The 13,827-nt window shown below is 48.6% G+C and overlaps 1 protein-coding gene across 3 annotated transcripts in view; it reads right to left on the minus strand.

Moving 5' to 3' along the window:
* Nucleotides 1–3,048: 3,048 nt before the first annotated feature.
* Nucleotides 3,049–13,827, minus strand: part of GCLC (glutamate-cysteine ligase catalytic subunit) — a 65,494-nt gene continuing 54,715 nt past the window's right edge. For all 3 annotated transcript variants that reach the window (XM_032764005.2, XM_032764008.2, XM_032764007.2), the window contains one exon: nucleotides 3,049–4,800. In XM_032764005.2, coding sequence (XP_032619896.1) covers nucleotides 4,592–4,800 — 209 coding nt within the window. In that variant the 3' untranslated portion in view covers nucleotides 3,049–4,591. The remainder of the gene's footprint in view (nucleotides 4,801–13,827) is intronic.

A 13,827-nucleotide genomic window follows, 5' to 3' on the forward strand; every position in this document is an offset into this window, starting at 1 on the left:
GTAGCCCTTCTCTGTACCTGTTCCAGTTTGAATTCATCCTTTTTCAACATGGGAGACCAGAACTGCACACAATATTCCAGATGAGGTCTCACCAGTGCCTTGTATAACAGTACTAACACCTCCTTATCTTTATTGGAAATACCTCACCTGATGCATCCAAAGACAGGATTAGCTTTTTTAACGGCCATATCACATTGGCAGCTCATAGTCTTCCTGCGATCAACCAGTACTCTGAGGTCCTTCTCCTCGGTTACTTACAACTGATGCATCCCCAATTTATAACCAAAATTCTTATTAATCCCTAAATGCATGACCTTGCACTTTTCCCTCTTAAATTTTATCCGATTACTATTACTCCAGTTTACAAGGTCATCTAAATCTTCCTGTGTAATATCCTGGTCCTTCTCTGTATTAGCAATACCTCCCAGGTTTGTGTATCTGCAGACTTTATTAGCACATTCCCACTTTTTGTGCCAAGGTCAGTAATAAAAAGATCAAATAAGATTGGTCCCAAAACCAATCCCTAGTAACCTGCTTCCAGCCTGACAGTTCACCTTTCAGTATGACCCGTTGTAGTCTGCCCTTTAACTAGTTCCTTATCCACCTTTCAATTTTCATATTGATCCCCATCTTTTCCAATTTAGCTAATAATTTCCCATGTGGAACGGTATCAAATGCCTTACTGAAATCTAAGTAAATTAGATCCACTACATTTCCTTTGTCTAAAAAATCTGTTATCTTCTCAAAGGAGATCAAGTTGGTTTGGCATGATCTACCTTTTGTAAAATCATATTGTATTTTGTCCCAATTATCATTGACCTCATTGTCCTTAACTACTTTATCCTTCAAATTTTTTTCCAAGACCTTGCATACTACAGATGTCAAACTAACAGGCCTATAGTTACTCAGATCACGGTTTTTTTCCTTTCTTGAAAATAGGAACTAAGTTAGCAAATCTCCAGTCGTATGGTACAACCCCTGAGTTTACTGGATTCATTAAAAAATCTTGCTAATGGGCTTTCAATTTCATGTGCCAGTTCCTTTAATATTCTTGGATGAAGATTATCTGGCCCCCTACTTTAGTTCCATTAAGCTGTTTGAGTTTGGCTTCTACCTCGGACGTGTCAATATCTACCTCCATATCCTCATTCCCGTTTGTCATCCTATCATTATCCCTAAGCTCTTCATTAAAGACTGAGGCAAAGTATTTGTTTAGATATTGGGCCATGCCTAGATTATCCTCAACCTTCACTCCATCCTCAGTGTTTAGTGGTCCCGCTTCTCCACATCTGATATGGTTGAATTGCAGTTTCTGCTATACATTTACATACTACTGTACTGTACCTGATTTGACCACTAGTGGGTGCTAATGTACAGTAGTGCCAATTTTTTTTTTTTTTTTTAAAAGTGGTTACTTGCAGATAAGTCATTTCTATAGTGTTCTCCAAAGTAGCTTTTTATTTAAAAATAAAAATCTAGAAAATCATCAGGTTGTTGGTGTCGGTTTTTAAGCTTGAAATGCCTCTGGACTGAAACTTTATATACCAGTTTATACTCCTTTTTCAATTCTGTTCTATTGTATATATGTTCTTATATGGCCCTCTTCACTGTAGTAACTGAGCACCTTCCAGTAATGCATTAAGCAACGTTACTAACATCAGTTACATGTTTGTTCCTTCATCCACTCCCCATGGAGAGTGTGCGCAGAGGAGGGTTTTGTTTTCGAATATTTTTTGCACACATACAGTTTGTTAGAGAAGGTAGGTCAAAGAAATGTTCCTCACACTTAACAGAGCAGATAGATGATGGTAAACTTTGTGATGATCCTTAGCTCCTGGATGAGTTCATTTTATTATCTTAGAGCAGTACCTCAAAGTTCTGTCTGTCGCACAAACAACCTTTACCCTTACTGTAGAAAGCTCCTTGGTTGAACTAGTTTCCTGAGGGTTCGGCCATCCCATTGTCCTAAGGTGTATCCACCTGAATAGGTGGCCATTAAGGTTTAAAAACTGACAGTTGTAGCTGGTCTGTGAGGGACATACTACAGTCCCTGTTAATTCATGGCTGACTCACTACACACTAAGGCCTGGTTACACAACTTCAGGTACGTGAATAACGTAGCTGAAGTTGACGTACTTAGATCACCTTACTCTGATGTCTTCACTGCAGTGAGTTGACTGCTGCTGCTCCCCCGTTGACTCCGCCTGTGCCTCTCACAGCAGAGGAGTACAGGAGTTGATGGGAGAACACTTGGGGGTCAATTTATCGCGTTTAGACTAGATGCAATAAATTGTTCCTCGCTGGATCGATTGCTGCCCACCAATCTGGCGGGTAGTGAAGACATAGCCTAATGCTTTCCAGGCAGCAATTTCATAACATTAACCAGAATTATATAAGTTGTACATAGATTCCCCAAGTCATAACATCAAGTCATCGCTCAGGATGGGATGGAGTCTCCTAGCCAACCAGGGATGGTAGAACAAATTATTCACAGATGCTGCTATGCAAGAGCTTAGCGATAGTGAGGAATCCAGGAAGCACTCCTAAGCCATGGACCGAATTGAACAATTGTGGATGTGTACCTTCAACCAAAGGAGACTGCACTGGGGCTGAGAACTCTTTAAAATGCTTTCCTCTGCCCACCACCACCACTCTGTTAGATATCGGTTGTACATATGTGACAGTGTCGGGGGGAGGGGCGGGGAGGTTTGCTTAAAAAAAATTATATGTAAGATGTACCATGGAATCTAAACCACATTTGGTCTTAAGCCTTGAAAGATTATTTCCAACAGCACTGTGACGTAGTATCATGCTGGAGTATTTCTTCATTGTCAGTTCAAGAGAGGAGTGCCACATAAATCACCACACCCCTCTTCCTACTGAACTCTGGCTTTCCTTAGAAGTCTTCCACTGCTGCTTAATTTGCTAAAAACAACAATCACAACGATGGGGAATTTTCTGAAAAGAAGTTATTTGCTGCACTTGTGGCAAGAAAATGTTTCCACTCAGGTATGGATATTCTTTATATACATCCAAACAACCACTATATACTGCAAAGTTCATTTTTTATTTCCTTATTCCACAAACTAATATGCATATCACCTGGCTTCTACATCTTGATTAAAATAGGTTCACCAAAAGCAGAAACAGGCATTCTTTCATTCTCTAAAGCACACCTATTAATAGCACAAGTTCTAATACCGATACATAAAAGCTTTTTCTGATGCAGCATCATTACAATTTCTCCATTAGTTCCTTTAAAATTATTACACCGTAGATATTTATATATGCTTGTATTAAACTTTGCATAATCTACCATACTGTAAGTCACTTTTACAAGCCATTTAGTAAACTAAATTAAAAAGTCCCCATAAATTTAGGTTATATACAGCTGTAATGGTCAAGTTCTAAATTATTTACAATCTCGCTAAACTACAGGTTCCCAATTCACAAAAGGATTAGCGCATTCCATGATTTATCTTTAGATTGATTTTATGCAGGGATTAACCTGTGCTTACAGTGCTCAGTAATAGTTATTAGTAAGTTAATGCGTTGACGAGGGAAACATTTAGTAAAATCAGGGGTGGAGGAGAGCCTTAGGCTAGAAAAGGAATTTATATACATTCTCATCTTGCTTTTGTGTTGCACTCTATTGAATTTAGGAACAGCAGCAACTGGAAAAAAAAATAAAGCCAAAGAGCAGCACAAAATACAGCAGACTTCTCAGCCGTTTCACCTCTCACATAAGCATTCCTTTAACATTCCAGTTCTCACTCTCTCTCCACATTTAAATTGAAAGACTTTCACCCATGGTAAAATCTATTTCTGGAATCATTAGAGCACAAGAATTTACCAGAATTGTAAAATTATGTACAGTAAAGGATGCATGTATTTCTGAAGCTTTTGTGCATGTGGTGTGGTTGTCCAAAAGAGCCTTGTCAGGCCATCCCTTAGGCTCTTCTCATCAGGAAATGAGCACATTTTGCATATTTGAGTGAAGACTGAGCAGATTTTACTGATCTGAGGTTGATGAGTAAATACAGGTGTTGTGGTAGCCAAAGGACTGGGGCAAAGATGAACAAACAGGGAACATGTCTGTTTTATATATTCAACGGAAGATGAAAAGGGAAGTTCTGTGAATCAGGTCCCAAAATTTTCTTTAAAAATTAGGTAGATTAGTACATTCCAGGGAACAAAAAAATCACAGTGAACATTCAATATCTGGAATGCATATAATATAAAAGTACCATTATATTACACTTATGAAGTTGTTCAGGACAGTAATTTTTTTCCAGAATAAGCATAAAAAAGTTGCAAGCTGGTTCACAGTAACTTTAGGTACAATGTTATTAAAATACACTGATGTTAGTCATAAAAATATTTTACTATTTACATGTACACTGTATGAACCTTAACAATAGGAATATGCCCATTTTAGGAAGCCTTAAATGAATATTTAGGCAAACTGGCCCATGTTAGGTGCAGTACTATCTGTTTTGGTCTTCACAACCTGAAACTACTGGATACACAGTATTGAAACTTGTTCTTCACTAGAATTTTTACACTTTCTACTAGGTATTAAAGCATTTCATTAAAAAGAATTAGTTGTATTTTCACTGTGTTTTATTTTCTTAAATTCTACCCCAAGTAATTCGGGGCACTCTGCTTGTCCTTGTGCAATTTGGTTGCATTTCCTAATCAGGCTGTAATTCATTTCATCAGTGATCACACTATCTTGCTTGTAGTCAGGATGGTTTGCAATAAACTCCCTCATCCACCGAGCAACTGTCATTAATTCTCCTGAAAGGAGAAAACCGTAAATAAAAATCATATTATAGACATTTATATACTGCATTTAGCATCTACTTTATTTGGTATATTACATACCTGCAAGTAAAGACGGTTACTCACCTTTGTAACTGTTGTTCTTCGAGATGTGTTGCTCATATCCATTCCAAGTAGGTGTGCGCGCGCTGCGTGCATGTTTGTCGGAAGAATTTTCCCCTAGCAACACCCGGCGGATCGGCAGGTGCCCCCTGGCGTGGTGCCTTTGCGCCACCGCATATATACCACTGCCGACCGGCCGCTCCTCAGTCTCTTCTTGCCGGCTACTCGACAGTGGGAAAGCGAGGCGTGTGGGAAATGGATGATGATGCACAATATCTCGAGAACCTCCAAGGTTGAGTTAACCCGTCTTTTCCTTTCGAGTGCTTGCTCATACCTTCCATAAGTAGGGTAATCCCAAGCCTTACTGGCGGTGGGGTCGGCTTGGGCACTGCCGAAATTGCAAAAGCCAACACCAGGCTATGGCAATCTCCCCTTGAACTGTTGCACCAGCGCCATAGGGCAGTTGAAGGATGTGCACGAGTGACCGTAGTGACCGCATATGTCGGCGTGGTAGTGTACCGGCGAGAAGGCAAACTCGTAGTGAGGCCTGAGCTCTGGGAAGTTTGCACGTACTTCTGCGAGAGGCTGGAGCTATAAATCGTGGACCGTCCATGCACGCCGTGATCCAGGCGAGATTGTTTGAGACAAGACAGTGTTCGACCCTTTCATTCCTGTCCTGCCACGCAACAAATAGTTGGGTTTATCTCTTACGGACAGGTGGTGCCGCTCGTGGGGTATACGCACTGCTTTACAACATTCGAGTGACGTGAGTGTAGGCCCCGTGCTCTGGACTGAGCGTAGAGTTTAGGATAAAGACTGGAGGGAAATGTCTTGGATTAAGGGGGAAAGGACGGAGGCCCACTTGGGAAGAAGGCAGGCAGCGCGCTGTCTTGCACTGTCCTTGTGGAATAAGCGGTGTGAGGTGGGTCCCTACAGAGAGGCGCCGAAGCTCGCCTCTTCCTTTGCCGTTGTACTGATGGGCCACAATAGGGAACGCCACCTTCCACGATGAATTACACGGATGAGAGCAGGTCTGCCAGGGGTTCGAAGTGAGGGCCATAGCTGCGAAGATCAGATTGAGTCCAGAGAAGGGGCGTCGGGCGGACGCGACTGTGGGACCAGGCCTTCAGGGCCTTAGGGACCTCGAGCCATCGGTGAGAGAGCGGAGTAGGCGCTTTCTCCGGAGTCGTGCAACGTCGAAATTTGGCAGCCATGGTGCATCGCGCAAGGATCGAGCGCGCGAGGGCCCTGCTGTTTTGAGCGGCCAACGTGTTCCAAAAACTTCAGGATGGGAAACTGGAATGTAGTCGTTACATGGCTGTGTTCTGACACCGCAGGAGAGACCATTCTTCCACATTCGCCAGTATCTGGGTACGATCTGGTTGCAGGCTTTCCTGTGCCCCAGGGCTTGCCATCTGTGAGAAAAATACTGTGACCCCTGCACTTTGGCGGATAGGCTTATAGACGCCTGCAGCTTTTCTCTAACAGCCAAGGCTAATATTGGCGGCATTCACGACCAGCAGAGTAACACGGCGTCAGCGGTTTGCGAGGGATTGGGGAGATCGGGATGGTAGAAGAAGTACGCCGGCCGTGTGTCTGAGAATATATGGTTCCGAACTGGAGGGCAGCTAGAACGGGGCGTTGTGGCTCACTGAGAATGGTCCAGCACGGGTTGTTGCAATCTAGTTCGCTGCGGGCCACGCGTCGGCCGGCCTGGCGCGGAAGTGGCGATAGGCTAGAGCAAATTTACTCGGCCTGTCATCTGCGTACCTCTCACTCAGGACTTAATGGTCACCAGCGGGTGGGAAAGGTTTGCGGTGAGATATTAGTAAGGTGGCCTCGCTCGACAGGAGAAGCGACATGAGGGAGTAGCGTCTCGCCCCTGGATAAACTCGACCGGCAGACGACTGCGGAAGGACGAACTGGCCGAACATATTCCGAGTTGGGCTGCAGGGTGTGGAAGAGGATCGAGTCTTGGCTGGGGGGGGAAGCCCACCTGCCTTGGAAAAACGAGCACATGAGCATACGTTCGGTGTTTATTTTTTTTCTTCTCTTTCTTTTTCCCTCCCCCCCCGCCGCTTGGGCGAACGGACCACTTGCTGGGCATGAAAAGGACTTGCATTAGGGGTGCCGCTAGAGGAAAAGTTTTTGGATGGACTCGGAGGACGGCGGAGGCACAGAGTCCAGTGTGATGTGGGCGATTACAAAGCTCCCATGAGGCTGATCGCCTTCCTGACAGTCAGGGGTGGGCGAGAATGAGCGCGGGGGTCCATCGCCCAGTGGCTTGTTTTTTTAGTGCATCGCCGGTGGGTATTTGTGATCGCGTGAGCACTACAGACACTACCTCTGTGATGCGCGCGCGCGCACAAGCAGCGGCGTGCAGATGCGGCCTTCGCCCTGCGATGCTCGCGAGGTAAGTTGATTTATGAAGCAAAGGGCCTGACAGGGCGAAAGGGGGGCGGATGCGCAGGGGGGTGGCATCGCTCTAAGTCTGTGTATATATAATAATGCATGCTGACCAGCTCGGAGTATGAGCGGACAGAAAGGCGTTGTGTGCGACGGACCCCTATTCCCAGTGGTGCGTGGAGTCCTCAGCAGCGAAGGAATGGTCGTTGTCACCGAATAATGGATCGAGTTGCGTGGTGGTGACACTGGGCATGGCGCCGCACAACCAGAGGGTCTTTTCGCCAGGGGAGTGCAATTGCTCGTGTGGGGTGACTTGATCCATGCCTGTCCCTGCACATCGTGCGGTGGAGCGGCCCTCGGTAGCGGCGGATTACGATGTGCGGGGGCCGAAGCCGGAGCTTGGCGTTCATGGTGACAAAGGTGCATAAGCGGTCATGTTACCGAGGAGCTGAGACCGGATCGGGGAACGAGGTCGTGGCGGAAGTGACGCGAGTACCGGCTCTCTTGCGGGTCTTTGCTGGACCGCTGCTGATGTTGTGGGGGGCGGCCCGGCGCCCCGGGGGGGTGGGGGGTGGTCGGCCGGGGGGGGGTGGGGGAACGGGAGCTTCTCGGTGGCGAGCGTCGCATAGTTTTTGCTAAGACGTGACACCAGCCCTCCCCTAATGAATTCTTCCTCCTTGGGAGTTGGTGTACGATGGCCAGGACGTGTCAGAAATTGATCAAGATGTCCAAAGTCTTGTCGACACGTTCCCTTATAGACGGCTTTATCGTGCGCTCATACCCCTCCCTACGGGCGAGCCTGTGCCCTCGGGCGCTAAGATACCCGTGCGAACAAGCCAGGTCATCCAGCGTAAGGGAAGACACCTATGGTTGCCTGAACAGGAGAGAAAAGCCTGCTGCCGATCACTAACTGCCATGTTAAGTCATCCTTTCGCGCCTGCTGAAACCAACGCCGAGAGATGCCAGAGCAAAAGCGTCATATGTGTCGCGACCTCGATTGTGCAACCTCCCTCTATGTGTCTTGTAAAATAATAATAATAGATAGTCACGTCTCAACCAGTATCTAACTACCCCTTTCCTCCGTGTTCCTCCCTACTCACTCCTTCGCCTCCTGTTACTTCTATCAACCAACTGCGGTGACACAGTCGCTATACTACACGTGACCCCCGTCGTACCTTGCTTAGCGCCCCTTGTCGCATAGGTTGCTGGCGAGTAGGGGTAAACTCTTCGATACAGTGAAATGACGCGCTCCTTTCAATCGAGCTCTCAGCCTTAGCGTATCCCACGGCGTGTCCTTGGACCAGATCCGTGCCCACTTATTACGTTATGACCCCAAACGACACCCCAATGCGAACTTTCAACTTCTTTAAGAGAAGGTGGAGGCGCGGAGTCTTAGGATGGGCGATAGCACCTCCTTACGACTTGGGCACTTTAAAAAATACGGTCGTTAAAACCCTCTGCCCTGAGATCTTCTTGAGGTACCCTCCTCTATGGCTCCGATTTCGGAGAAGTCGTGCTGGATAATCTCTTGGCAGAGAGATGCTCGTTAGAGCGGCTCCTGGAAGAGGACGGGATGACGTGGCTGGTCGTATAATAAAACTGGAGAATTGGTCTATCTAACGCCGAGTATCCCACACCGCAGTCGGCACAAAAACAAACAGAAAACAAAACACAATAGAAGCAACCAAGAACAATTAACAAAAAAAAAACAACACTACAAACATGATCACAACAAACCCACCCAAAAGAACAAAAGTAACGTAACAATAAAGAAAGAGAAAAGACCACCCACAATACAAAGGCAAGCAAAGTAAACAGACAAACAACAAAAAAAAACACAACCTTCTATAATTGGGGGATTTTATTTCGTAACTTTTTGTTGTAGAGGTTTCCTCTCCTGTTCTTTTCCCTCCTCCCTCGCTCCCATCCCTGGGGTGGTTAGGCGGGTGTTGGGTCCGCTTTATTTGCACACCTATTTAGTCTTGCGTGTGATGAAGAGGAGTGGATAAGTCGGTTGAGATAATGCAATTGGTTTTCGGGAAGGGATCTGGTTTCTGCTTCTTCCTTTGCACTTTGGATAACACCCGGCTTTATCCTTTTATTGGTTTTTCCTGCTATATTAACATAGATCCCCCTTGTGTTTTCAGTCTACTTTTATTTTCTTTATACACAGGCCTCACAAAATTTTATCGTTTTTACTCCTGACGAGCTGTGCGTGGGGGGATGGGTAGTGTGCGCTAGAGGTTGTGCCTATTTGCTCTTTTGGTTTCGCGTGGTTGTCGTTTTTTTTTTGTCCTTAAGGCTTGAGCCTAGGCTCCTTTTATCAGTCAATTTTCTTCTCTTTATTCAGGAGGTCCACCGAACTTGCACCACGACAGTCTTATCTCCTGACGTCAGCCGTCGGAAGCCCCGGCGCTCCTGAGCCGAGTATTCCTCGTAGTTCTTATCTATTCGGAGTGTCCAATGAGGAAGACTGTAAGTGTTTGGTTCCTGCCTCTGAAGATATTGACTCTTATGCCCGGCCCCTCGAGGGACCTTACCTTTATTGGTCTGCCTCTGTTTGCTTTGCCATGCGGACTGCAGGTATTGATAAAACTGGCTCATCTCTTACTCTGACTCAGCGCTTGCCCTTTTCGATTGAAGCACCCAACTTAACTCGTCTAAAGGCACCCTGCTTCTCTGGTCGTCGCCAGTGTATGCTCTCTACGGCTTACTCTCTCCTCTGAAAACTGCCCACGTTTTCTCGTTCTCCGTCTCGTATTCACCGGGAACTGCGGGACTTTACGTCACAAGACACCTCTGGAGGGTGGTGTCTGGCTAAGAGGTGTATCTCTTACCATCTTTTCTCCCCCCGCCTCCCCGCTCACGCCTTAGTCCTTTTCCCGTGACCGCTCCTTTTGCTAACCTTTTCTGGCCACACTGCCGTCGGAGCGCCGGTGCACGTGGTGCTCTTCTCTAACGCCTCTATTCTGTATCGAGCAAGTGAGTCAAAAGGCCCAGGCTACTCCGCGTCGCCATTCCCCCAGGGGGCATTTCCAGCACATACCTCTTATATGTCTATGGTCCACCTCAGTACCTCTGCGAGTTTCACTGATCAACCCGTAACCACGCTGAGATTGCACGTAATAGGTTACTCGTCCAGTACTGCCATCGGGGAGGTCGGCGGTGCCCCAACTTGAGGACTAGCTACCGGCCTGCCTATCGTCTCGTACAGTAATCCGCAGAACGATATGGACCAAAAGGTACCCTCCGTCCTACTTGACGAGGTGGCCGTTCTTACGCGCCTCTCCGGTCGCGCCTCTCCTTTCCTCCTCTCGTAGATCCAACCGTCCCTAGCCTTCTTAGCCTCGTTCCTTCCGCTCTCTTCCCCGCGGGTACCCGCCACAGTGATGTAGGGCCTCCGCAGACTTGCTGCCTTTTTCCCCTTCCGAATCCAGGGCTGTATTTCTCCCGCTCCGTCTGAGCTGTTGACTGGGGAGCTGGGCGTTAGGCCCTATTAGTTTGTGTTCTATTTCCAGACATCCTCATTATCCTCTGCTTGTTTCTTCTCTCCCATTCGCTCCGCGGGTTGCAGGCACCGAATAGCAACGTACTCGTGGCCGTCCACATCGCCTATAGAGCACTGCTCTCCTCACTCGACGAACGGCATCGAGTCATGTTCTCGACTGCCCAAGGCTGGAGACGCCGGCCAGCCTCCTCGCGCTCTGTAGACCGATTCACGCTGTGCGTTGTCCCGATGTTCTCATCGACTCGAGACCGAAATACTCCATCACTGACGCTACAGGCATTGCCGGGATTCTCCATCAGTCCGATGCGTCCCCTCGGCGAGATGTAGGCAACAATTGCAGGAATTGGTACTCCGGCAGAGAAGCCGGGCGGGAATGGGCGCGACGTGCAGACGCCCTAACTAGAGCGGTCCCTTTTTATTAACTCTTTGTCACCGGTATACGGACTTGAGACGCTGCCGCGCGCATTGACGAGAACCGCTCACAGTGTCGTATGTGTAGCAGGCAGGAGTCATCGCGCCGAGGCCTGCGCTTCCATGACAGCGCCGAATCTCTCCAACTTGACTGTGCACCGCGGGCTGTATGGTCTCCATAGAATCAGGTGCGGCCTGAACTGCCCGAGGGATCCGGTCTCACGATCTCTTCAATCTCCTTTTCTTGCAGAGATCCTCTCAGTCTGCCATGTTCTCGTGCGACTACTTATAGAGAGGGCGACGCAAGTTTGGATCCTGAAGCTTCTACTATTAGTTGAGCCACTCTTATCTCTCTCTTCGCACCTGTCGGTTGAACCGGGGTTGATCTTACTGCAAAAATGAGGGTTAGTGGACCTTGTTCTCCCCCGACTACGCCTGTCTGGGTCCTGGCTGTACCGCTGCTACCTCCGGTCCGCATGGAGGGCTTGTTAATCTCGTCAATGCTAGCCCGACATCGGCCGGGAGAGGGTACATTTTTTCAGCAGCGTCCGCCTCTCCTCCCTGGATCCTCTGGTTGCGTGTCCTGCGAGGGGATTTTTAATACCACCTGAGAACGATCCCTCGGACCGACATGCCGCCCCGACTCTCCGAGAAATTGCTCGAACGCCACGCCTGTGGACTTGGCCACCACCACCGACAGGGTTTCTCACTTCTCCGGTGGAGGCCATCGTCGTCCACCCCGTGGTACCGCATTATCTATCTACGTTTTCACCTTTACAGGCCCTCTCCTCTCACCTTCGATCACCATCTGCACCTACAGCCTCTCTTCTGGGCGAAGGCCGACCTATTGCACTTAATAAAGTTTCTGAAGATCGGGTTTTCTCCCAAGTTCGGTCGCCTTTTGAGCGCCCGCCTTTTTCCTGCGCCTATTGTTGGATCTGGAATCGCGCCCTCTGCCTGACACACCCGGCACCACCGAGGATCCTATGAGCAGCTGACGAGTGTGGACTGGAAACGTCTGCGCAGCCCTGTTATCATCCATCTGCACGTCGATGACGCGGAATTCATCCTCCGGGACACGCCGGGGACTTTTGTCATTCCGCATCCGCTCCTTGGGAGATGTACCGCTTCATCGCATTCTCTACGCCTGGAGAATAAGAGCCAAAAAACTTACCTGCTCCCTGTCTAGACGGCCCCCTCACGACGGCGATGTCGAGCCTGCCTTCTACGCGCCTTTTCTTTCCCCGATCCTACATCCTTAACCTTCAGGTCTTGGACGGCTTTTCGCAAGCACCTGGACGGTGAGGTTTTATCTGGCCGATTTCGGATCTCCTCCGTGCATGTCCCACAATAAATCCCGGCATGGACGGATTGACTGGATTACCGCTGTGGATTTCTTCCCGACTTTCACCTTCTGGCGGGTCGTTGCGCGGATTCTTCCTCTCTCTGAGCGCGTCTTTCCTCCGCGAATTATTGCTCCCATAGTTCAGCCACAAATCATTGCACAGGCATCCGCTATTAGCTGCTTAATGTGTGGTCTTCAGCACATTAACCGTCCCGGGCCGCACTATGTTTGATAACTTGTATCTGCCGGACCTTTCGGAATTAGGGTAGTGGTTGTAGTTCGCCCTCCTCCTGGGTCAGAGCGTTTTTCACGGGTATCTCGCGGTACTCTGCAGCCCGCTGCCGACCCATTTGCTGTACGCTTCTCCCCGAGTGTTCAGGCTCAATACCTACGCCGTCAGCTGAGGGAGTGCCGCAGGGTCCCCCTTCGCCAGCTGTCCCCCTGCGATCGAGCCTCCTCTGTTCCTCCCCGAAGAGGTTACGGTTTGTGTGTCGGTAGGAGTGCGTCTCGTTACGTTACGATTGTGTCCTCTTAGTCAAGTACCCCCCCCGCATTGCTGGTGGAGCTTGGCTGCTGACTCGCTCTCCTACTCGCCGTTAATGAGTCAAATCTGGCTGTCAGCGGGTTGCAGGCACTCTCCCCCTTTCATCCATCTTTCGCTGCCATACGTGGTTTACCTCTCCCACGAATCCTTCGGAGAACTGCACCAGGGCTGGCTGATTTGACTTCCGTGCTCTCCCTTCGGATTTTGATGGCTTTATCATCACTGTCCTCCATGTCTGTGGTGTTGTTAACGGTAACACATGGTCCGCCCGATTTTCCGGGACAACTCCGATGATGATTCGGGATTCTGCAGTGACCATGTGTCTCTGCATCCACTGCTAGAGGTTGTGGGATTGAAGTGTCTTCACTTCATCGGTCTTCTGCCCCCAGCCCTGCAGAGTCATGTAGTGCGTAGCGGCGTGGGAGCTTATGCACGCCTTCCTCGCATTCGGGCTATACACGTCAGCTCTTTTACTCCTCCGAGATCTTTCCGCCTCTCCGGTCCTCTACCAACATCTCTACTGGAAGCTCTTTGCCATCTGCCCGTGGCCCTCCTCGCGGGCCTGCTACAATCCAGCTCTGTGCATGCGAGTTCCCCGGTCGCCGACATGTCTGCGGGTCCAGGGTCGACTTCCTGATCACGAGCGGGGAGATTGGGGATCCCTGACGCCGCTCTGGTCATGCTCTCCAGACCTTCATCCCGCGCGTACTTCAGAGTGAGTCCGCT

Source organism: Chelonoidis abingdonii, chromosome 3 (assembly GCF_003597395.2).
Source record: "Chelonoidis abingdonii isolate Lonesome George chromosome 3, CheloAbing_2.0, whole genome shotgun sequence".
NCBI lineage: Eukaryota > Metazoa > Chordata > Testudines > Testudinidae > Chelonoidis > Chelonoidis abingdonii.